Source organism: Lactuca saligna, chromosome 4 (genome assembly GCF_052625555.1).
Source record: "Lactuca saligna cultivar CGN05327 chromosome 4, ASM5262555v1, whole genome shotgun sequence".
Lineage (NCBI taxonomy): Eukaryota > Viridiplantae > Streptophyta > Magnoliopsida > Asterales > Asteraceae > Lactuca > Lactuca saligna.
In genome coordinates this window covers 97,765,927-97,791,163 of record NC_136420.1, presented here as the reverse complement: position 1 = coordinate 97,791,163, position 25,237 = coordinate 97,765,927, and the positions used below count along the sequence as shown (strand labels likewise).

General features: G+C 34.9%; 3 protein-coding genes across 4 annotated transcripts; 1 reads left to right on the top strand and 2 right to left on the bottom strand.

Moving 5' to 3' along the window:
• Positions 1–1,807: 1,807 nt before the first annotated feature.
• LOC145042449 (protein JINGUBANG-like) lies at positions 1,808–3,209 on the bottom strand. Its single transcript, XM_078990871.1, has one exon. It carries the CDS (start codon positions 3,159–3,161, stop codon positions 1,965–1,967), a length of 1,197 nt encoding a protein of 398 aa, XP_078846997.1. The 5' UTR covers positions 3,162–3,209; the 3' UTR covers positions 1,808–1,964.
• A 10,816-nt stretch (positions 3,210–14,025) lies between these two features.
• Positions 14,026–18,807, top strand: LOC145042448 (alpha-N-acetylglucosaminidase-like). Of its 2 annotated transcripts, none has more exons than XM_078990870.1 (17): positions 14,026–14,452; positions 14,875–14,951; positions 15,031–15,242; positions 15,313–15,434; positions 15,525–15,610; positions 15,715–15,809; positions 15,902–15,983; positions 16,305–16,411; positions 16,521–16,551; positions 16,644–16,761; positions 16,845–17,105; positions 17,207–17,305; positions 17,422–17,532; positions 17,603–17,811; positions 17,888–18,125; positions 18,201–18,279; positions 18,389–18,807. In XM_078990870.1, exons 1-17 carry the CDS (start codon positions 14,225–14,227, stop codon positions 18,646–18,648), a joined length of 2,415 nt encoding a protein of 804 aa, XP_078846996.1. In that variant the 5' UTR covers positions 14,026–14,224; the 3' UTR covers positions 18,649–18,807. The 2 variants fall into 2 exon arrangements, with proteins under 2 accessions (XP_078846996.1, XP_078846994.1); XM_078990868.1 differs by having other exon boundaries at positions 15,522–15,610.
• Positions 18,808–22,538: 3,731 nt separating this feature from the next.
• On the bottom strand, positions 22,539–24,488 carry LOC145039938 (uncharacterized). The gene is made up of 5 exons (XM_078987933.1): positions 24,077–24,488; positions 23,589–23,974; positions 23,226–23,490; positions 23,031–23,149; positions 22,539–22,934 (listed from the first exon to the last, which is right to left on the bottom strand). The coding sequence occupies exons 1-5, from the start codon at positions 24,486–24,488 to the stop codon at positions 22,539–22,541; spliced, it is 1,578 nt and encodes a 525-aa protein (XP_078844059.1).
• Between the last annotated feature and the right edge of the window lie 749 nt (positions 24,489–25,237).

Here is a 25,237-nt window from a genome sequence, read left to right as displayed (position 1 = left end):
TCACACACGGGTCATACTCAAATTTCTAAAGATATTAAGTTGCATGATGTCTTGGTTGTTCCACATCTTACTAAGAATTTATTATCCATCAGTAAGCTTACTACTGATAATCTGGTTGATGTTTTGTTTTCTCAAACATATTTTACTATTCAGGACAGGAAAACGCGACAGACACTGGCTCGGGGCAAATGTGAAAATAGGATCTATGTGAAAAACTTGATGTGTGTGGAATGCACTAGTTTTATCCTACTTTTTAATTATGAATTTGACACACAAAAGGCAGAGGATCTGTCAATTGGTGGTATAAATTAGCAAGCATGGTATCGAATTCAGGGAACGAAAATTAAACTAATAACTAAAATTAACTAAGCAAGTAATAAAAGTAAAAGGTTTTCTCTAGTTTTGCAAGACTAAAAACTTAACTAAAACTAACAGCTAAACAATTAAAATGCAACTAAATTCAATAATAAAGAGGACTTCTGTTTAGGTTCAAATCATTTGATCATATGGTTGATTTTATGGTCTTTATCACAAACCTCACAATCAGTTTTTATTGCGGTTGTTGTTTATCAATTGTGGTTTATGCGGTTTTTACACTTAATTTTAATTGTGGTACGGTTTTTGTTTATCCTTATTCATAACACAAGAATAGAGGCCGAGTAAGTTGCTATTTCATTCAACCAACCTCTAAATAACACCATTTTACTCTGTGGGATAGCTTCATGCAGACCAAAATATATGGCCACTAAAAATCATCATTTTATCCTGATCGGATTGAAAGCATCATTTTAACGTGTAAAATTATTATTTTAATGTTTTGTGATTGGAGTTTGCCTTAGTCAGTACACTACTTGAGAAATGGCTTCCTTACTAGTACTTACTAATGATCTCACTGATAATTAAGTATTTTCTCGTTCTTGTTACTTTCCTTTTTTTTTTTTTTTTTTTTTTGGGGGGGGGGGGGGGGGGGGGGGGGGGGGGGGGGGAAGGATGCTTGAGTATTCATTGTAAGGCAAAGGTGAGGGGATTTGAGAAACGGTAATAGGGGAACCTACGACGAGTTGTAGGGTGGTTTTGAATGTTTATCAACACCATTTACCCCTACTTACTTTAAATTATATGTAGCCTGGAAGGCATGTATAACTTGGACTTGATTGATGTTATTATGTTATACTTGTCATTCCCACCATCAAAAAAATCAAAAGGAGTGGAGGGGCAACATGAGAGAAATAAAATAAAATTATATCATGCATTGGATTGATCTACAGGGCTTTCTTGGATGTATTCGGAATGAGCAATTGTGAAGAGAATGAATTAAATAATAACCCATGGTTTATAGATATAGTAAAGCCACTTATAAGAAAAGAGAAATGTAAATGAACTATAGCTTATGTGATGGGTCGAAACAAGTTGGAGTTTGGTCAATATTGTCTTATTTAAAGATTTTATAATAATTAAGGAATTACTGAAAAACTATTATTAAAACAAAATAAATTATAAATTTTGTTCATGTGGTGCTACTTTATTTTTTGTTAAGGGTGTTGCTAAATTGACACCCTTTAACACCCTATAAATACTTTTATTAAAAGTCAACCTATAATAAACTATTTATATTTTACTTTTTCAAAAAACAATGCAAATTTAACCAATAAAAAAACCTTAAAAATCAAATAGGGTGTCCAAATGGAAAATTGGGGTGTCTTTTTAGCCAACCCTTTTTTTAATTAATGTCATTAATAGCGCTAGCGGTTTCGAATTTCGAAAGTTAGAAACAGCATGCCGTGATTTGTTAGTCAAAGTAACAAAGTTATAAACCCATCGGGATTGTATTCACATAATCACATCCATATTCATAATTATTCATGATTTAATCTCATCTAATACAAAACTGATCAAATAATAAGAAAGATATGGCTCCCAATATGACATACAACAGAAAAGTGATTATACAAAAAGAAACTCCTCTAGCATAAAGGGATGAAAATCTGCCAAACTTTAATGTCAGAATCCAAACCACCACTGTAGATAAAGTAAGAAGCCAATGTATCAGATGAACTACCATCATCTACTTCAGATGTCAAACACTTCACTGGACCTTTATGCCCCTCCAATACAGCCAAACAAAAGTAGCATTTCCCCATTCCTCTCCAAATTCTTATAGTTTCATCTTCCGACCCGCTACACACCAGATCCGACACAACACTCAAACACAATATCGACTTAGAATGCCCCCTGAGAATAGTAACTATTACCATATTACCCTCATCGTCACTCTTCTCCCAAACCATAATAGACCTATCACTCGCACCCGAATACAAAACCATCTCATTACTGCTTAACGCCAATGCATTAACCCCAGATTTGTGTTTCTTTAGTGTAGTAACCAGAAAATGGTTCTGATTTTCCGCTGATTTCCTCCAGATTTTTATTCTTTTATCAGTGGATCCTGTATAAACATCTCCATTACTCGATATCGCAACAGTGTTTATTGCATCATCATGTGCATTAGCTACAGACTCTACACATTTGAAGTCAGTTGTTCGCCAAATCTTTAGTGTCCTATCCCATGACACCGAGTAAATGACCAAACCGTCCCTGGACAAGGCGAGTGCTGATACAGTATCAACATGATTAACCCTCGTGGAGGTCTTGTGGCGTCTCACTTGTACGTGGTTCTTTGGTGTTAAAAGCTTAAGTGCCCAATCTCCAAACGTTGGGAGTGTGGCTAAGTGTGTTAATTTCCGCTCTTGCCCCTCGACTTTCCATGCACGGATTTTGTGGTCTTGATGGGCGCTGAATATTTTGTCGGAAGAAACGATGAGTGACTTTATTGCACCTTCTCCTGTGATCATGATGCTGTCACTTTGGTATTCTTGATCGAATTTATGTGATGTTGTTAAGGTGTCGCGTTTCCATATACGGATTTCTTTGTTGGAAGAGCCGGTGTATAGCGACTTTCCATGAATGACAAGAGAGGAGATGTAGGAGTTGTTGCATTTGATTGTGGAGATGCAGTGGTAATATGGATGATGGGGTTGCGATGTGATGGGCGGAATTGAATTAATTGATTGGGTGTAGAGAAAGTCTGAGTCTTGGTGAAGATAATAAGAATATTGCAACAATGGTTCATCTTGTGAGTTAGAAGTTTGAAGATATGACATCTTTTTAGTATAAAGTGAAAGTTAGAACTTAGAAGGATGTGATTAGGAGTTTATAGAAGATTATAATTAATAAATAGCAAGTGTTTGTTTGGCAAAAAGTGCTCCCAGGTTATACGGTATATATTTAACTAAAAAAGTTAACCCAACTTTTCAACCTATGTAGCATCTATGGGCCAGGATATGGAGTCTCGGATTATTGGCAAGATCATCCACTTGAGTTCGTATCTCTCTAGGTTTCTATTTATGTTGACCCTACTATAGATAACCTATATATTAGTTTTGAAGCTAAATAATTTTAGGTTTCGATTAATTAAAGTTTATAGTTGTTATATTCAAGAAGGTGACTGACGTAATAACTTAATGTCCACAGGAAGTCCAGTTCATTGGTATTAAATTTTTTATATTGCAGCGGTAGATATTCGAATTTCTCCAAATATACCACTTAGGAACCAAATGTCCTACCATGAGGGCTTGTGCTATTTGATGAATTTTCCATATGTCTACTTAATAAGTCACATCAGTCCATTAAGGCCCATTGCTATATATGTGTGATAGAACATAACAAAACACACCGACTTTTAATATGTATTGGACTTGTGCTTTGCATGTAGTGAATATACTTATATTGATGTCAATGGAACAAAAGTACAAGACCCTCTCTCAAGTCTCAATCTCTAATATGTGCAAAATAGTCCTAGAAAAGCTTGTCTATAACAAACACATCTGAAATTAAAGGGAGATAAATGCAAGAAAGGGAACACTTGATATGGTGCATAATTTGTCTATTTGTTTGATATGGCAAGTTTTTTTTACGGGATATTCGTCCTCCCATTTTCACTTAAATTAAGCAACATCACCCAACTTTTTAATCTCAATCATTAAAGTTAGGAGGAAGTCAGTAACTTTGTTGTGTTATACATTGGCCTTACTGAGAGACTGCTACTGTCTTTCTGGACATGTACTCTTTAATTACTTTACAAAATTGGTAACTTTACTTTTGTGCCAAACGCTATATATGCATATTATGGAAAATTGATCTGTTTCCAGACTAAAAGCCTAACAATTGGGTGTTTATACCTAACTTTTTAATTATCATATCTTATTATCTTTTTCCTGATTCTATATGCTGACCCAATTTATGTTATATGCAGCTTTGTCTCACTGGGTTGCACCCTAATGCTTATACAGACAGCTTGTAATGCTCCCAATGTGCCACAAAAGAAACAATAAAATATATCAAATAAAAAGATAACACCCTTTTTTTAGTGTTGGCAGGCACACTATCAGTATTGAGTGATCATTTTCATTAATATAAAGATTACCACTTACTGAAATCAATGATTTTTGGATTAGAGTTTTGTATTTAGGAACTTCAATTCGTATTTTCTGATATAAATATATACATATTATGCCAAAATATTATTTTAAATGAAGAAGAAACCCACTACGTTTTTTTTTTACCGTTTCTAAGTCAGTTTTTCGCTTGTTAATCACTAAAAAAAGATTATCGAGTGTAATAAAGTTTAAGAAAAAGTAGTTTCTTTATACCTGCACCAACTTCATAAATTACTTGAAGATTTTGTTGCTTTTTCTCATCCTAGATTATATAATCGTGTGTGCATGAATTAATTTGTACCCTTCTTTTTGTGAGTGTTTGAATTAAAATTTTTTGGATATTTATTGCCGGCCTATTAACATATTGCACTAATTAATTTAAGTGCACATGCACATATTATAATGTGCTTGGTGGTTCAGATTCTAAAGACATACTATCACAGCCTTTAATGATGTTGTCATATAAATGGCCTCTTAGGTACCTTTTTACTAATCTCCCGGGGATTTTTTGTTGTGTGATGATAGTTAGTCAAAGTAAGATTACAATAAGAAAGAAAGATAATAACGGGTTCCTTTCTGCACCTATAGTTGGGGACATAGCAAAAGAAGTGGTAGGCAGAAAGAAAGAGTTGGTGTAAAATTCGATTTACTTTTAGGTAGCGAATGAATGGTGGTGTTTATAGATTAATCACCATCCATCAATGGCATACCAGTGAGCTCGTGGCTACCGGGCCCAATAATATTTAAGAGAATGTGTCGATTTGTGTTTATGTGCTTTCTTTCTTGGGGTCCAAGTAGGATAGATGCTTGATTGTTCATTGAAAAGCAAAGGTACGTGAGGGGGTTTGTGAAATAGTAGTATAAGGGGCCTACTAGGAGTTGATCATATCTATCTTATTCAACCCACTTTACCCCTACCCACCTTAATTTCAAAGTAGCCTTTGATGACTTCTACTGCTCATAACCACCATATTTGGACTCGATATAACCTAGTGGTGCCCCATGGCTTAATTTTGTTTTTTCTGGGACGATATACTAGCTTGGAGAAATGGTAAAATGAGTCTCAACAACCATAACATAAAAGTTTTAATTTCAATATGAATTGTTGGTGGAAGAATAACCTTTTGTAGAAGTATATCCTAGTAGCAGCCAAGGGTGGTGGCTGTGAATTTCGCGTTTACCAACAAATGTCGAAATAACCTTCTTTTGTCAAAACTTTATCAACCACCAATGAACTGTTTGAGACATTTTGCGTAGGTTTTAGTGATCTAGACCAACATAGATGATTCCATCACTCCATTTTAAAGTTTTGAATGTACAAAATGATTTATCAATCTCTACTCTAGATGATCCTCAAGTGGAAAATCATGGTCAAACAACTTTCGGAGACAGTCGAAAGGTTATTTCATGACAATAAAGATGTCAAAGTCATCCAACTTGACATCAAGTTAAGGAATATTTTCAAGAGGGACTTAACAATTATTGAATATTGCACTGGTATCAAAACCATAGTTGACATGCTTGACAATATTGACTCTCATGTCCTTCAAAGAATATTGTCATTTACATTTATTAATGGTCTTCCAACTTTAACTACCTTACGAGCCTAACTCGACAACAGTCTCCGCTACTGAATTTCAAAACTCTTTCTATGTTTCTTTTTGAAGAATAGCAAATGTCTTAAATTAATCTTCCATCACAATCAACTATCCTATTCTGATCATCCTTCGTCTCCAATTGTTTTGAATGCCAAAACACCACCAACGAACCCATAGACAACAATGTAACAGTAGGCAAAGGAAGAAGGAATAAAAGTTGTCGCTAAGGAAAATTTTGTTGCCATGAATCCACCGGTCATTAGTTCTCAATTCTTTAGATGAGCCGCCAATATGGAAAAGTGATGGTCTTACAAGTTTAGGAGTCAGTTAAAAGGTTATTTCATGACAACAAAGATGTCAAAGTCATCCAACTTGAAATCAAGTTAAGGAATATTGTCATTAGAGACTTTTCAATTATTGATTATTGCACTTATATGAAAACCATAGTTGAAATCTCTCATGTCCTTCAAAGAATATTGTCATTTACATTATTAATGGTTTGTCTCCCAACTTTTACTACATCACGAGCCTAACTCGACATCGGTCTCCGTTATTGAATTTCTCAGAAGTCTTTCTATGTTCTTTTTTAAAGAATAGCAAATATCTTAAATATGCCAACACAATCAATTGTCCCACTATAACCATCCTTCATCTTCAATTGTTTTAAATGCCAAAACACCACTGACGAACTCATAGACAATAATGTAAGAACGGATGAAGGAAGAAGTAATGAAATCCGTCAATATGGAGAAGTATGTTGCCACCAATCCATCGGTCATGCAACACATCAGTCGATGTCACAATTCTTAGTTTACGGACTATATTGTCGATTTTCCCACCCAGGACTAATCCCAACCATAATTTGGTGCCTTACCTTTTGTGAAACGTAATGTATTACTCCAAAACTTATTGACTCGTTGTTGCGATCTAGTAGTCGTATGTATCCTATTATCCATCAGTGCCTCTAGCGGGCTCACTAGCCCACTCGACCCAAATTTATTGTCTGTAAAATCCATCTAATGGGTCTTTTCAGCCCATACCAAGAAACATCAACAACATGTCTATATCACATGTTCAACCCAAACTCCACTTTAGCAGTGGTTCGTTAATAGGCATGATCAAGCTACGATATTTCCTTAATTTTGTAAACAAAATGTCTAAATAAATCGAGCAACTCAGGATGGTATATAGATACTAGAATCACCTCAAACCTCGATGTTGACCCTCCTGACCTTGTTATTCTCACATCTATTAATACTTGTGTATCTTTCATTATGTCTTAGTCGCAACAACCCATATATTCTTTTCATATAAATGAGGGATACTATTTTACCTAACTCATATCACTTACTTCACTTTTACAATGCCCTTGTTACACATGTTGGATCTATGTGCTCAAGAATCAATTTAGAATGATGTTTTCCAATAGCATATGATCTTATAGGGTCACTTTAGCAAGTTGTCACTTATTGATTATTTATTAAAGAATTTGATCATTAATTAATATATTCAACTTTATATTTAATTTGGAGAAATTATTATCTTGTGAAAATAGTTTTGGAAAAATATTATTTTTTGAAAATAATATTTTTAGAGAATATAACTAGCTATTAACTTATATCGTATGATTTTATATGTTGTGTACAAGTTTTTAGACGCTTCGAAGTTCACTAGACTCTAACATGTACATAAAAGAAATAAGGTGGAGTGAAAGTCGCTCCTAGCCACTCTCTTTCATAAAGTTGGTCATACCTCTTCCACATAAGAGTTTAGGTTGAGTGATTGACTTATTCTTACATATGGCATGCCTATAACTCACCATACTTTTGCATTTAATGAATGTATGGTGCTTAGATCATATGTGAGACTATATAAGAGAGTGTAAGGTTTCTTTTTAGTGCTAGTTGTTTTGATCTCTCTTTTTTATGTCATAAAGCCATAGCTTTGTTACACTCTCCTTCTCTTACTCTCTTTTGAAGTGCAGTGAAGATTTGGTACTTAGAAGCGATTCTCATGTAGTGCTTATTTGTGATAACTGCTTAAAGGTTTAAGAAGTGCTTCATATAAGATGAAAAATAACATTCTTGTTGGCACATACTTGTTGCTAGATACATTATAGAAAAAATCTTTCTTGAGTTTTTTCCATCTTGATAAACTCCCCAAAAAAAAGTGGGATCAAAGTCTTAAAAGGTTATTCGTCTGAACATCCTATGGTTGCCACAATAATTCTAGATCATGTAATTGGATCATCTTTGTGGTTTTGTTAAAATGGTTTAGAAGGAATAGTTATTTTTAATATTGATTTTGTTGCCGTTTAAAATTGTTTTATGAAAAAAAAATTACCTTCCCTAAACCAATCAACACCTAATATCACTGAAGAGGTTCTATATTGTTTTGTTTACTTATTATAATAAGCATTCCATTAAAATTGATAAAATATGGTTTTTCTAGGAAATGACTATTGGACTCATCAAGCTACCCTCAAATTTGATAGTATCTACGACTTTTATTTAACAACATCTTGCTTCATAAACATACCAAAGATCAAGTATGAAAGTCTCTCATGTTCTATAATTTCATTTTTTTTTTTGTTATACTCTTTGGTCTAACATGTTGTGCCAAGCTTATTGTTAATTTGGCAACATGTTCGGCTTCCATTTAGTGTTTGAAATTCAATTGAAATTTTCAAATCAGTGGCCCATCGAGCCACACCAAAGCTATAGTAAGAGTTGACGCCTCGATAGGCACACTAGAGACTAAGCAGGAGCGATCTCATGCCAGCCTAGAAAGCAAAACCCATGAAGCACCTTTCCTGCACCAACTCCCGACCAATATAGCAACGGGAAAGTCGTATAGAGACAAAATGTTAAAATTGTTGGTTAAAAAAGATGTGATCATCTGACAAAAAAATTGATTTGTAGCAATGTACTTTGCAATTACATTGTTGAAAAAGGTTAAAAAAAGATGATCTGATCTGTTGCAAAAATAAGAAAAAAAATGATTTATAAGAATATACTTTGTAATCACATTGCTAAAAAGTGTTATCATTATTGGTTAAAAATACGATCTAATTAGTTTCAAAAATAGGAAAAAAATGATTTATAGAAATGTAATTTATAAACACTTTGTTAAGAAGATAAAATGGTTTGTTAAAAGATGACCTGTCAAATGTTTCAAACAAAATAAAAGTTGATTTGTTATAGAAATATACTTTGTAAGTACATTGCTAAAACATTGTTACAAACCGTGGAATCTTGTCATGTTTTTGTTTGACACGAAACGATATAACAATGTTTTATATAATAGGAACAAGGTGATGTGTGCTTTGCAATCATCCTGAGCCATTCCCCTCTGAACTGGAAGTACCTAAAACATAAAATGCAAACTGTTAGCACACAGCCTAGTGAGTTCCCGAAGATACCACATACCATATATAATAAACACATAATAGGCCCTGTTCGGTATATAGATCGGGCCCCGCCCAACATACATATAACATATATCAAATAAGCACATACACATGCACTAATCACAAAGATACATAGCATACAAAATGTTCATCGGGCCACGTCCGGTAAGCATACAAGTACATAACACATGCAAGTGTCTGCAGATAACTAGCATATTAACATAGTATAATTATGGGTCGGATTTGGAGCCTTCAACCTGCTAAACACAGTGTGGAAACTCACCTCACACTATTGAATCACACTGAAAGATCTATGGCTATTGGTCTGACGAATCCCTGAGCTATCAAATACCAAATATCATCCAATTAACAATTAGATTCCAATCCATAACCATCAGTCCATACTTAGGGTAAAAAGATCATTTTACTCCTTACCTAGTTTGTTCCAAGATTAATACCCAAACCTACAATCCAGAAGGCCGAATTCCAAATAATCATCCAAGGCCCAATTATGGCCCAATTTTCCAAATTGAGCCAAAATCCCATTGTGGGCCCTCTTAAAATAATTGGCAGCCCAAAAACCTAATGGCCCAACAGGGCCCAAAACTACTAAGCCCAAAATATAGCCCAACCGAAGCCCAAACATCTGAAGTTCAACCCTGTTGAGTACACGGGGCATACTCAGATGTACGCTAAGCGTACACGCTTTAGGGCTTGTACATGGCGTGTACTGGCTTGTACGCCCAACATACTTCCTCATTCAGCCATCTTTCATTTTTAAGCCTTAGTTCATTAAGACATTGCTCTAAAACATAGATCTAACATCCTTGAGCTGGTTAATCACGTAAAATTGCTAACTTTACGTTCATGCATAGCTAAATGAAGCTCTTAAAGCTCAAAGGGACTTAACAAATGACTTATTGCATGCATGAGAGCAAAAACACATAAAGTTTGCATCTTTATGCTTAAGAAACTCCTAATAAGCTTAGGTCTAAAAGAATAAGCCCTTCAATCATCCTAACTCATCAAACCAACCCAAAAAGGGACCAAAAGCATAAAAACTAAGACATGAAAAAATCTAAGCATGGAGAAGACAAGGTTTGGACTTGATACCTCTAAAAACTTGCAAAATGAGTGATGATTCTGGATCTCTAAACTTCCCACCAATAAAAGCACCTTCACCCTTCTTCAAATCCTTCAAGATGAGTAAAATAAGCACCAACTTCTTCTCAAAAGCTCAAAAACACTACAATAGAGGCTTAAGGTAGATTTTAGGGTTTAGAAGATATAGGTGTTGGTAAAGAGGCCAGCCCTAAATTAGGGTTTCATTAACCTCCAAGTATGCTAAGTGTAACCCTCGTACGCCCAACATATGTGGCCTCTTATCCGCGATCCAATTCCACCCTAGTAAATAGGGCGTACCACTAGTACAATAAGCGTACCATGTGGTACGCCTTATGTACTAGCTTCCCAGCTAGTATGCTAAGCGTACCATGTGGTACACCCCACGTACTACTCGAAGGACCAAAATGCAATAGTTAAATATAAAAGGGCTAAATAGGAACATACCAAAACTAAGTGTTACAGAGAAGGAGCTCACTAGAGAAGTGTTGGTAGTCGTGGAGCTTGTAGATCCAGACCTTGTTCACCTTGATCTTTCTTCTGGAGGTATAAAGGTTCAATATTGATGGTTCTTTAATGTAGATCTAGTTTTAGGTTATGTTATGAGCTTGCTTTGGTTCTATGGCTAGGATCTTGTGAGTAGAAGTTATGTTAGACCCTTTGAGGCTCTTTTCTAGTCGTTTTTGAGGTCATTAAGTTATAAAAATCGAATCTTGATGGGTATATCTCTTCGATGAATGAGTTAGTGGCCTATTAGTAAAGTTATGAATCTAGGGCTTTGGTTTGGATTTCATTAAGCCATTCAAAGTCATTAAGTGGGGAACTTTATGACTTAAGACATACCTTAGAGTTAGATCTGTGAATTAGAGGTTTTGTTCTTTAAGCATTAAGAGCTTAAAGTTGAGTTGGGCAGTTGAGTAGTACGTTGGGTGTACCCTCCTGGTGCGATGCGTGTATCGGGTCCCAACCATTATCCCTTTCTTCGATCGAGCAATACGTTGGGCATATTGGGGTGATACGCAGGACGTACTCACCAGAAGCCTATATGATTCTTTCTTGGGACTTGGGTCATTTGGGATTGAATTATTGGGTTAAGTATAGGAAGGGTAAAATGGTATTTTACCCTTAGTATTATAGAATAAGAATTGGACCTTTGATTGTGGTTTATTACCCTAATTATCTATTAGGATGATTTTGGATGTGCTCAGTGTTAGTAGCCCTATAGCAGTAACACGTGTGTGATTCAATCATCATCAGATTGAGGTGAGTCTCCTCATAGTATTTACGGGTCGAAGGCACCAATACCATCTTATTAATTATGATTAGGGGATGCTAGATGTATGTATGACTCTTGCATGTACTGTATGTGTTTGTATGTATATCGGGAGGGACCTAATAAATGTGTTGGGCGGGGCCCATCGCATGTTACTGACAGATCTGTATCGGGTGGGGCCCGATGTTGGGTGAGGCCCCTTGTATATATGGTATGTGGTATTTGGAGAACTCATTAAGCTCTATGCATTGCATTGCATCTAACGTGTTCTGCATCTTATGACTCGATTTGTAATGTGATAACTATTAATACTATTTTATACTTGATGGATTTTGGAAATGAATGGATGAATGGTTGATTTTGCCGGTTTAAAAAGTAAAAAAAAAAAATTACTTCGAATTTTAGGACGTTACAGTAGGCATTCTGATGTACCTCATGCTGACAAGGCTAAACCTGGCTTTTGCAATTGGTATATTAAGTGGATTCATGCAATTCCCAAGAAACCACACCTTATAGCAATTAAGCGAGTCTTAAGGTACGTGAAATCAACCAATGGGCAGTGTATATGGTTTAAGATGGAGAAGGAGCCCAAGCTAGTTGGGTTTTGTGATGCAGATTACGGAGGATGTTTGAATGAAAGACAATCCACATATGGCTATGTGTTTATGTTTGGTTCAAGTTCAGTTTTGAGGTGTAGTAAACGCCAACTAATTGTGTCTTTGTCAATAATAGAAGCAAAATATCAGGTTGATGTTGTTTTGACCTGCAGTAGAAAGTAGATTGTGGAGTCAAGATGTTCTGTGATAATCTTTCTTCAATTAAGCTTGTTGAAAACCCAAATTTTCATGCAAGAACGAAACACATGGGGATCCATTATCACTTCATACGTGAAAAGGTGCTGAAGGGAGAAATCCAGTTGAAACATATTGATACTATAAAGAAGGTTGCAAACACTTTCACAAAGAGCTTATTGGATCCCAAGGTGTTGAAGTTTAATAAAAAGATAGGTCTTGGCTGACATGGATATTAATATTTATGTCATTTTAATATTTAGCTATCTTGAATAACTAGTTTGTTTTACTTTTTTTGGTCGCTAGAAGTAATTGGTTTTCCCTAAAGGCTAGTTAGATGTTATGGACTAGTGGGTGGCAACTTAGTTTCTAGTTTTCAACATTTTCTTTTCATGTTTATTATGTATGTGGTTGTACTTTCTTTTCAGCTCAATGATGATAGAAGCCTACAACCAAAAATACTTGCATTGTCTTGTTTTCTTTTCTTTGTTCATACCCAAAAGCAAGCATGTTTCTTTCCACTGTTCGTAGCACATACCAACACAAGCTATTTTGATTTCTATGATCATGGATTTCTACCCTACATAACCCATCGTCTACCCCCATGTATGAATAGTTAAATCAGTTATAATCATGGATGTTGATCAGGGTCGGTCCAAACGTATATAGGGCCCGGAGCGAAAAGAAAAAAAGGGACCCTTAAAGAAAAATATAATAAAGATTCAAAAAAAATCATTTATTCTTTACTATAATCACGTTCAATTAACAATAACAATCAAGTCAAATTGTTTATCTTTTGAGCTACTTTGAGTTTGAACCAAATTTAGGCCCTAAAAATCATTTTGGTAATAATTGGTTTATACATACACTATATAATCTAGAAATTTTGGGCCCCGTTGAGTTGTGGGTCCTGAGCGGTCGCCCGGGTTGCCCACCATCTGGACCGACCCTGATGTTGATTAAAGTTTATGATCCATGATAATATGGAAATTGGGATCAAACCAGGTGTTTATCTAAAAACGATCTCCGTTGTGATTCAGTCTCTTAGTAAATGTCAACATGATTCACCTCTACAATCAAATTATTTAATAACAAATGTATAGAACAAACAAAAAAACATTGGATGTGTGATATATCAAAACGCATGTATCACCAAGAAGAACATATTCTGATATTCATATAACCGTTTGTTATTTTAATAATATGTTTATAATTCAAATTTTGTATCAAAAATAGAAAATTCTATTTTAAGAAAACGGTTAAAACCAATTTTTCGACCATATGCACTTCCATGACTCAAAGGTCAAAGCCACCAAAACGAGACGTCGAGAAGACTTCTGACTCTCATCTGTTTGTTAATGTTCTTGTCGTTATTGGCACCAACCCTCCGGTGTTTATTCTAACCGGCCTGCAAATTTTGTTTCTACTCCCTCACCTTTCCGAAATCCGAATCTTTCTTTCTCTAATGGCGTCTTCTTCTTCTCCTACTACTTGTATATACCTGATCACACGCACTCCTCCCAGGGTTCAACTCAATGGCTTCCGCCATGACTGCTTACATCGCCGTGGTACTGACAACCATCATCCTTCTCTTCACTGTCACTCACTCATCGACCCTTGGAGTTGAATACGTGTCTCGTCTTCTTCAAGTTCAGGATCGAGAGAGAGCCCCGTCGTCTGTACAAATTTCTGCTGCTAGAGCGGTGCTTGATCGCCTCATTCCTTCCCATTCACCTAGTTTCGACTTTCAGATCATCACTAAGGTAAATTCAATATCGTTGATTAATTAATTTGTGACTTGGAGCTCTGTATTTAATTTAGGTTTTAGTTTACTAGAATTGGATTCTGATATTTGATTTCCCGCACATATTTTGTGAAAATTTAATTGACTGATTAAGTCAATCGGATAATAATACTGTTCTCTCTGATTTTCCATGTTCAACTATCCGTCATCGGAATTGAATTCATTCGTGTTTTTCTGATAAGTAAATATAAATTGGCAATCGGCAATAGCAGAAAAACTTAGGTTCAATCATGTTAATTCACAAATCATATATGGCCTAAACTAATTGCTCCAACAGCGTTAGAATCATTAAATCATCATAAAATCACGCGCAAACTAGTACTTTGACACATTAAACAACCTTACAATCAAACTGAACCACTGTCGCTTTCTTATTTACAGGAGCATTGTGGTGGAGTATCCTGCTTTTCAATAAGCAATCATCCTTCTTCAAATGTGCAGGGTTTCCCTGAAATTCTGTATGCTTATTCTTCCATTACTTACCAACTTCAGGATTCCATGTAATCAATTGGCTTCTTTTTGTGAAATCTTGATCAGAATACGTGGTGTGACTGGAGTGGAACTACTTTCTGGTGTTCATTGGTACTTGAAAAACTTGTGTGGGGCCCATATTTCATGGGACAAAACTGGTGGTTCACAGCTATCTTCAGTACCTAAACCAGGATCTCTTCCCCGAATGCAAGATGATGGACTTCTGATACAAAGACCTGTTCCTTGGAATTACTACCAGAATGCTGTCACATCTAGTTGTAAGTTGTTTATATATTATATTCCACTTAAATTTATCAAATATATTAAATAAATTTATATTTTTTAAAGATACATTTGCTTGGTGGGATTGGAAGAGATGGGAAAAGGAGATTGACTGGATGGCTCTTCAAGGCATCAATATGCCTCTAGCATTTACTGGACAAGAAGCTATTTGGCAAAAAGTATTTCAGGTAGAAATACTTTTTTACTTACCCTAATAACCTCATCATATTCTTTTCTTTATCTTGATTCTTGATAAATGTTTGTTGATCTTTTAGCAGAAGTTTAATATTAGCAGTTCAGATTTGGATGATTTTTTTGGAGGGCCCGCATTTCTTGCTTGGTCTCGCATGGCTAACTTGCATGGGTGTGTTTCTTAGTTCTTATTTTGCTTTCTGATTATCGACTTTATTTCACCTCTTATTATATTTAAAGAACTAAAGATTATATACTATTGAATATTGATTGTAGATGGGGTGGCCCACTGCCTCAAAGCTGGCTAGATCAACAACATGTAATGCAAAAGAAAATTCTTGATAGAATGTATGAGCTAGGAATGACTCCAGGTACCTTAAGTTGTTGACTATATTGGTAAATTTACTTTTTTATCCTCTCTTACTATTACTAACACTCAGTATTATTGTGAATTGTGATGCAGTCCTACCAGCTTTCTCAGGAAACGTACCTGCAGCTTTGAAAAATGTGTATCCATCAGCAAAGATAACACGTTTAGGGAATTGGTAAGATTTAATTACCATCACTTCTAAATGCAAGGGTAAAATGGTCATTTACTCGGCTTCAAAAGAAACAATCTTTATGTATACAACACTTTATTGAGACAAACATCATCATATCACCAATTCAGCCATGTTATCTATACATGACTTAATTGGACAAAGTAAGATAAACAAATCTGTAGCTTTGCAGAAACCCCATAAAGATTTGAAGGTTTGCAACTTTTGTAGCTCCATAAATTGGGGCAAAATTGTTCTTCAATGGGCTTTTTGTTTTCTAAATATAAAGCATGCATATAATGGTGATTATGTTATTCTTCCTCCTAGGTTTACAGTTGACAGCAACCCTAAATGGTGTTGTACATATCTTCTTGATGCAACTGATCCTTTATTTATCGAGATTGGAAAAGCATTCATAAGTCAACAAGTCAAAGGTGTGTGAGTGTCTCTCAAACATCAAAATCATCATATTATATTATCAATGCAGTTTTCTTTTTTCTTCTAATATATGTAATACTTAAGTTAACTTTTTGTTGTCATCAGAGTATGGACGAAGCAGCCACATATACAACTGGTAAAACATTTTTCTAACTAGATCATAATTATTTATTTATATTATAAATGTCAGAATTAATATCTTTATGATATAAAAACTTATATTTGCAGTGATACATTTGATGAAAACACACCACCAACAGATGACCCAAACTACATTTCTTCCTTAGCTGCTGCAATCTTTAATGGAATGCAAAGTGGTGATGATGAAGCTGTTTGGTTAATGCAGGTAAACATTCAAACACAATTTTTTTCATCAACTTTAATATCTTATGATGAATCTTTTATTTAAAAATATTATTTTGTTAACAGGGATGGCTTTTTGCATATGATCCATACTGGAGGCCTCCACAGATGCAAGCACTTCTACATGCAGTTCCCATTGGGAAAATGATTGTCCTTGACCTTTTTGCTGAAGTCAAACCTATCTGGATTACTTCAGATCAGTTCTATGGTGTCCCTTATATCTGGTGCATGCTGCATAATTTTGCAGGAAATGTTGAAATGTATGGTGTTCTAGATTCTCTAGGATCTGGACCTGTTGATGCTCGTATTAGCAACAACTCAACAATGGTAATTAAAAAAAATAATAATAATAATTAATAAGTCAAGTGTCATTTCTAATATTCAAAATCATAATTTATTTCATTCTTAATGTTGTGTTTCGCTTTTAGGTTGGTGTTGGAATGTCAATGGAAGGTATTGAGCAGAATCCTGTAGTTTATGATCTTATGTCTGAAATGGCATTTCAACATAAAAAAATCAATGTAAAGGTAACATCAACTTCTTTTTTTTTTTTTTTACCAATAATAGTAATAAAAAATAAATAAGTAGATTGCTATTATGTAAAAGAAAATAAAATTTACCCTATTGTTCAATGTTCATTCAGACATGGCTTGATTCATATTCAATCAGAAGATATGGAAAATTTGTTCCATCTATACAAAAGGCATGGAATATATTATATCACACGCTTTATAATTGCACAGATGGCGCTTATGTAAGTTTTTTTTTTTTTTTTTAATTATTTTAATTTCACTATGATTTTAACTTAAGAAAGTTTTTTACAGGATAAAAATAGGGATGTGATAGTGGCATTCCCAGATGTGGATCCATCTTTTCTTTCTAGAAAAAAAAAATTGAATAAAAAAAATCACCTAAAAGACACAGATGAAGCTTTTGACAAACCCCATTTATGGTATTCAACATCAGAAGTTATTCGTGCTCTACAACTTTTCATTGAAGGTGGAAATGAATTATCAGAAAGCAACACTTTTAGGTAAATATAAATATATATAATTGCAATGGTTTCCTAAAGGTGTATTTAATTTGTTGACTATGCTGACCAAATTCAGGTATGACTTAGTTGACTTGACAAGACAAGCATTGGCAAAGTATGCGAATGATTTATTTCTAGATGTGATTGAAGCGTATGAGTCAAAGTATAGTGATGGTGTTGTTTTACTTAGTGAAAAGTTTCTTGAGCTTGTGGATGACGTGGACATGTTATTGGGTTGCCATGAAGGGTTCTTATTAGGACCATGGTTGGAGAGTTCAAAGCAACTTGCAATAAACAAAGAACAAGAGAAACAGGTGACATGGATTTTTTTTTTTTTTTTTTTTTTTAATACCAATATTTTGTTTTTGACTTTTTATTGATGATAACAGTATGAATGGAATGCAAGAACTCAAATCACAATGTGGTTTGATAATACAGAGGAGGAAGCTAGTCTGCTTCGTGATTATGGTCAGTACAAATTTACTGTTTTTTTTTTTTTAAAACTAATTTGGTTGCAATGGGAATGTAACCCTACACTTTATAAATAGTTACAATTTAGTCCTTGCTTTATGTGCAGGAAACAAATATTGGAGTGGGCTTTTACGAGACTATTATGGACCTCGAGCAGCTATTTATTTTAAATATTTGAAAGAAAGTTTAGCAAAAGGAAACGGGTTTAATTTAAAGAGTTGGAGGAAAGAATGGATTAAGCTTACAAATGAGTGGCAGGATGGTAAATATGTGTACCCTGTTAAAAGGGAAGGTGATGCCCTCAACATATCGCGGTGGCTTTTTGACAAATACTTGCGTGATTTGGCTATAATAAGTGATCATTAGATTATATGACACTTCAAATTTACTATCAAATGTCAACTTTTATTGAATGAAACTTGAAATGTTTGTTAAGGTGAGCAAAGTTGAGCAGATTGATAACATTATTTCTTCTCGATGAGTTCAGAAACATGAGATTATAATCAATCTATAATCTTTTATAAATTCTTGATCGTGTGTTTTTGGAATTAAAGAATATCATTTCAATCTTGGAAATGAAAAACCACCTTAATGACAGCTTTCTACTAGCTCCTAATATCGCTTAGTAAAATGAACATGAAAACATTCGGATCCCACGGTTTTTTGTTCATGAAGTCATCATATTTCTGTTCATGAAAGCCCTTATTAACAATAAAAGACACTTTTATAGAAACTCCTAATTTGTTTTGAAACACCAAAGTTCCTTAATTTGGTTGAACCAATACAAAATGCATATTATCCATTATTGTTGGTTGATTACATACATGATACGACCTATAATATCTGAATAAGCAAATATAAAAAATATAAATATGGATCAAATATCATAAGTTACATGTATCCATCTTGTGCAAACAACTAGTAAGAGTTGTAAAAAAAAATGCATGTTCGTGTTTGTCCAACAAAACTAAGAAATTCTCTTTTCAAATGTAAGTTTTGGAACTTATTTGTTCAACAAAACTAATAACTCTTTGATTAAAGTGACACGTCACACCTCATAAAAAATAGGAGATGTAAGAGAGCAATGGACTCTTGTTTTTTTTTTTTTTTTTTTACTTTTAGTTATTTTTTATACATCATTTACCAATAAACTTGTTGTTTGTGTTCAAAATATACCATTATGATAAACTATTGTAAGTATAGCCGGTTTTCGACATCCCTGGCATCTACGACAAACCTCTTTTTTGGCAAAGTTTTTTTTTTCTAAACAAGCATACAAACTCAAGATCTGAAGTTCTTGGTGTTTGTGTGTGTTCTCTGTGTTTCTGTAAAAGAGAGATGGTTGTGAAATAAAAACACATACGCAATCTTTTCAGACATGTATGTTTTCAGTGTTTCTATATAAAAGAGATGGATCTGAAACAAACAAATAAACACCCAAACACACATGAAAATCATGGTTCTTGAGTTCACAAGACGTATGAGGAACAAAATTTCAAATGAACAAGATTTCATTTATGTAAACTTATGTTGGTCAAAAAGACACGGGAGAAGATGACCGAAATGTGAGCACTAAAAACAAGCTTAATGGTAAATGGTGTAGAACAGTGAGACTATGCAGGTGTTTTTTAACACCAAAAAACAAGTTACATACAAAACATAATAACATCTAATAAATTTCAAATATATATCATATAGAAGTAGTAGAAACATTCGTTAGAATGGGTCATAAAAAATCCTGGTCTCAAGGCATAATTGTTCACGTGCCTATGTATTAGAAATTAGGTACTCCTTTGTATTTGCTTTGTGTATAAATACATGTATCAGAAGCTGTATCAATACAAAGAAAAAGATTACTTTCACTTCAATTCTCAATAGCTTTTATGGTATCAGAGCATAAGTGGTCCATTGATTTTTTTTCCACCATGTCTACCCCTACCACCACCCAACAGCTTCTTGTAGCAACGACGATTGCCTCTACAAATCTGAACTTTCAGATTCCTTCTCTTAGCATCAAATTAGACAGAGAAAATTATTCCCTTTGGCCCACCACCATCATCTCTGCCTTGGAGTGTTCTGACCTAGAATCATTTGTTCTCAACCCCTCTCCACCGGCTGAAATTATTTCCCCCACTGCTAAACCTACTCCCTCCACCACTCCTACCACACCCACTCTCAACCCTAAATACACCACTTGGAAGAAAAGGGACCGATTTGTCCTTCTTTGGTTGAAATCAACTCTAACTGAGCGGTGTATTTCCTCTGTTGCTCGCTTTTCATCTTCTCACGAAATCTGGCTTACTCTTGAGCGTACCTTTCAAGCCTAAACCCATGCCAAACGGATGGCTCTTCAATGATAGATTATCTTGACCGCAAACGCCAAATTGCGGACTCTTTCGCTGATAATTTGACTCCCATCTCAGATGATGACCTAATCACATACATTCTCCAAGGCCTGGATTCCTCTTACAGCTCCTTCATATCTGTGTTTCTTATGCACTCTGAAACTGCTACTGTTGATGATCTTATAGGCTTGCTCCTACATGAAGAAGCTCGCATTGATGTCGATCTTGATCGTCAGGCTACATCCCAACTGCCCTCCACTCCGATTCCCACCCCCTACATAGTCACTCCCGATTGCAAATCAGGTATCTCACACCAACACCAACACCAATCGTCTCTCCCCTCACTCCTTTGGTAGTTCATCTAACTCCTGTGGTCTTGAACATCACAGGCGTCGCCTCCACTGTCAACTATGCAACAAGCCAGGTCATAAGGCTATAAACTGTTAGCAACAGGGTAACCAGACCGACTACCCCTCCCGTCGGCCCAATTCTACTTCTTGTGATCCACCTAGACAGGCCCATCTCACCACTGGATCAAGTCCATCCACTATCATGGATCCGGTCTGGTACTTCGATATCGGTGCCACTGATCATGTTTCACTGGATCTTAGCAAACTACAAATCACTGCACCTTACACATGCGACAGAAAACTCCAAGTTGGGAATGGTAACCACTTGCTTATAACTCATTCTGGCTCTTCTTCTATATCTTCATTGCAATTACCAAAAGTCTTTATTGTTCCCAGATTAACCAAAAAATTGTTAAGTGTTTCCCAACTCACACAGGATAACAATGTATATATCGAATTTTGGCCTAACCATTGTACTATCAAGAATTTTCAGGGCAAACCTCTCATTCAAGGCCACGTTGAAGGTGGTCTTTATCGATTGTCACATTCTCCAAATAAAACAACTATGGTCTCTCATGGATTCACGCTTCTATGGTTGGATGGCACAACAGGCTTGCGCACCCACATGAGGGAATTCTCAGACATCTCGTTTCTACCTACAACCTTCCCACTTCATCAAATAAACTTGTCACACCCCCGAACCAGATGGCGGAATCGTACGGGGCTCGTGTGACTAACAATTGAATAATCATCACAATGAATATACATGGAACATAGCACATTCATCACCAACATTACATAATACAACTGACATTGTTTACATCAAGTACATTGTTAAATTACATAGGTTCAAATTGTTAAAAATACGACAATTGATATTACATAAACAAACCAAACACACTTGCAATTCTTCCAGCTTAAGGATTATCTGAGAATACAAGTTATTTTGAAAACATCAACATATATAATGTTGGTGAGTTCATAAGTATGGTTGATTAAAAATCTTGTATCTTTCGTAAAAACCCAGAAAATCCGATATTTTCTGTAAATTGTCTGAAAATGATGTGTAAATCGAGTATAAATGCATGTGCGAAATTTATAGTTATAACGTATATGAGTGTATTGTATCGTGAATAAGTGATATTTGTATATGACTATTTTTCCCAGAAAATCCGATATTTTCTGCCTTAATGCCTATGTTCTTGACTCATTGATTAAGTGTTTTTCGTGTTGACACAATTAAAGAATTAATCTTATATGTGTTTAAGTGGTGTTGAATCCCTACATGAACCGTTATAACCATACACAATACACAAGGTTGGAAAACTCGCTACTCGGTACCTGCTCGGCCGAGGGGGGAGTAGCGAGTACTCGGATTACTTGGGGAGTACTCGGATACGGTAAATCATGTAGAAAAATATTTTAAAGGAAATTATACATGTCAAAGATCATAATTTAAAATATTAGTTAATGTAAATTCATTACAAAATTAGGTGAATACCAACAAAAGATACATTTTCAAATGTTAAATTGTTTCAAAATTAGACAGCATTCTTTAAGATTATAAATTTAGATTAATCATTAAATCTTCCTCTTCCAATGTAGCTCCGATTTGTTCGTTGATGTTAACTCCATCCGATTCATATTCAACATCTTCATTTAGTTCTTCCTCATCCTCCGACACAAATTCTTCCTCATCAAGTTCTCTCAATCTAGAACTTCTACGATTTTGTAAAAACTCCTCGTCACCCATACCTTCATCGGGCTCAACTTCATCCAACAATACATCATTTTCAACAATCCATTCTTGAGCCTCACTTGCATCTGTTGCTAAAAGTACTTCCATATACTTAGTCTTCCTTTTCTTGTTATTTTCCATCAAATTTGCATTAAATTGAACAAAAACAAGATTGTTCAATTTAGACGTCTCTAATCTATTTCTTTTCTTTGTATGTACCTACAAAATTAAATAAGCAAAAAAAAAGTTTGATAAATATACAAGTTTTGAATAAACTACTTAAAAATTATAATTAAAATTTAGTAAACTACCAACCCCTTCAAAAGTGTTCCAATTTCTTTCACACCCCGAAGAACTAGTTGTTAAAGAAAGTATCCTTGTAGCAATCTTTCTCAATTGTGGAGTTGAGGCACTATAAGCTACCCAACAATTCGCTACAAGTTGAAAAAAACATTGTTAAATTTATTATTTTGGAATTTTATAGAATAAATACAATTTAAAATATATTACCCGGAGCAAATTTGTCGTTGTTCACCTCACATCCTTTAATTGCAATTTCTCGACTAAATTTTTCTTGTTTACCCATGTAAACCGGCAACTCAACCATCACGATATGGTTTTGCAAAGAATGCTCTCGCAGATATATTGTATCAACAAAGTCAACAATCGAATCGGTCACATCAATATCATTTTGGATCTTCGGATCCTTGTAAAGATAATATCGATTTAAAAGGTAAGCCATCAAATGTAGGGGTGTATCAAGCCTACCTTTCATCTTTTTTGAAATGATATCCATAATAAACTCATAAGCTTTTTTTTGTTGCCCAAAGCATTAATAATTTCTTGTTTCACATTTTGAATCTCACCATATACAAAACCTATTGATGACTTTCGATCCGCATCAACCATCCGAAGAACTTTGACCAAAGGGGCAAAAACCTTTAAACATAATGCTACACCGGTCCAAAATGTGGCATTTACCACCGTGTCATATGCAACTTTCCCTTTAACGATGTTGCTAAGTCTACATGATTCCCATTCATCGCTTGTAAACATTTGTTTTAGTTGGGCCTTTTTATCGGCCAAACTTTGCAAAGTAAGAAATGTGAAAGCAAATCTCGTGACTCCCGGTCGCACAATATCTCTTTTCTTGGTAAAGTGTCTCATCATGGCCAAAGTTTTATGATGAGCATAAATAAACACTGTGAGTGTTTTTGCATGGCTGAGAATTTTCTTATACCTAGGTAGCCCACCAATACCTTTTAAAATAAATAAAATGTTAATAATATTATTCAAAATTAATAAAAAAACACTAGTTTGTACCACATTCAAAACTAATAAAAAACACTAATGTGTTGCACAAGATGTCCAAAAAATAGTTGGTCTTTTTTCCTTTAACAACTTGGCCACTCCCATATTATTTGATGCATTGTCAGTCACAATTTGTACCACATTCTCAGGGCCAACTTCTTTGATGCAACTTTCAACATACTCATGTATGTGTGCACTTGTGTGAGCTTCATCCAATGATTCTTTAGATGACAAAAAAACGGTCCCCATCTTTGAATTAACACATAAGTTCATGATGCTCCTTCTCTTTCTAACGAACCATGCGTCCGTCATTATCGAGCATCCATTAGATTTCCATTCATCTTTGTATGGTGTCAACAAATTTGTTGTTCTTTCTACTTCTTTCTTTAAATATGTTTCTCCCATATCATATCTAGTTGGAGGTGGTGCCCCACGTCCAAATTGGCCACCCGCCTCCAACATAAGTTTGAAGTTATCCTTTTCAAAGGCATGAAAAGGAATGACACATTCATAGGCCTATCTACAAATATATTCTTTCACACGAATCATGTGTTCCTTACGAATAGCATTTGACATATTTTCTTGTTTGCTCTTTCCCATGTTTGAAACATCTTGGGGGTTGATAGGGTTTGGAAACCGATCCATAGGCCCAAAAGAACGTTTAGCCTTCATAGAGCCAAATGAATCTTCCATCAAATCATCATCGATGGTAATGGTTTCATTCTCACTACTTCTAATATTCACTTGTGCTCTTAAAAACTCATTTTCATCTACCTTCCCTTTCTTTTTATTTCGGATATCAATAAGAGCATCTCTACATTTTATTTTGTCATTTTTTGTGGCCTTTGGGCATGAAGAAACATTTCTCTTAATTTGTGCAATATATTGTTTTAGTCTATTGATTCCCCCGCCCATCTCTTTATTACATAAAATGCATTTCACTCGCTCAAATTTCTTAGGATTCACACACAATGCATATTCCCATCCAGGATCATTTGATTTGCGTTTAAGATTCTCTTGAGCTGCAGTTGATCCCGTAGACGAGGTTGTTGTGGTTGATGTCATTACTTCAGTTAGAAATCTATCTAACACAAAGTGAGTTAGTGAGTCTAAAACACATGCATTGTTTCAGAAAACAAAATAATATCATATTGTCAAACAAAGTGATAAAACAAAATAACATGCAATCATATTACATATTATGATACATT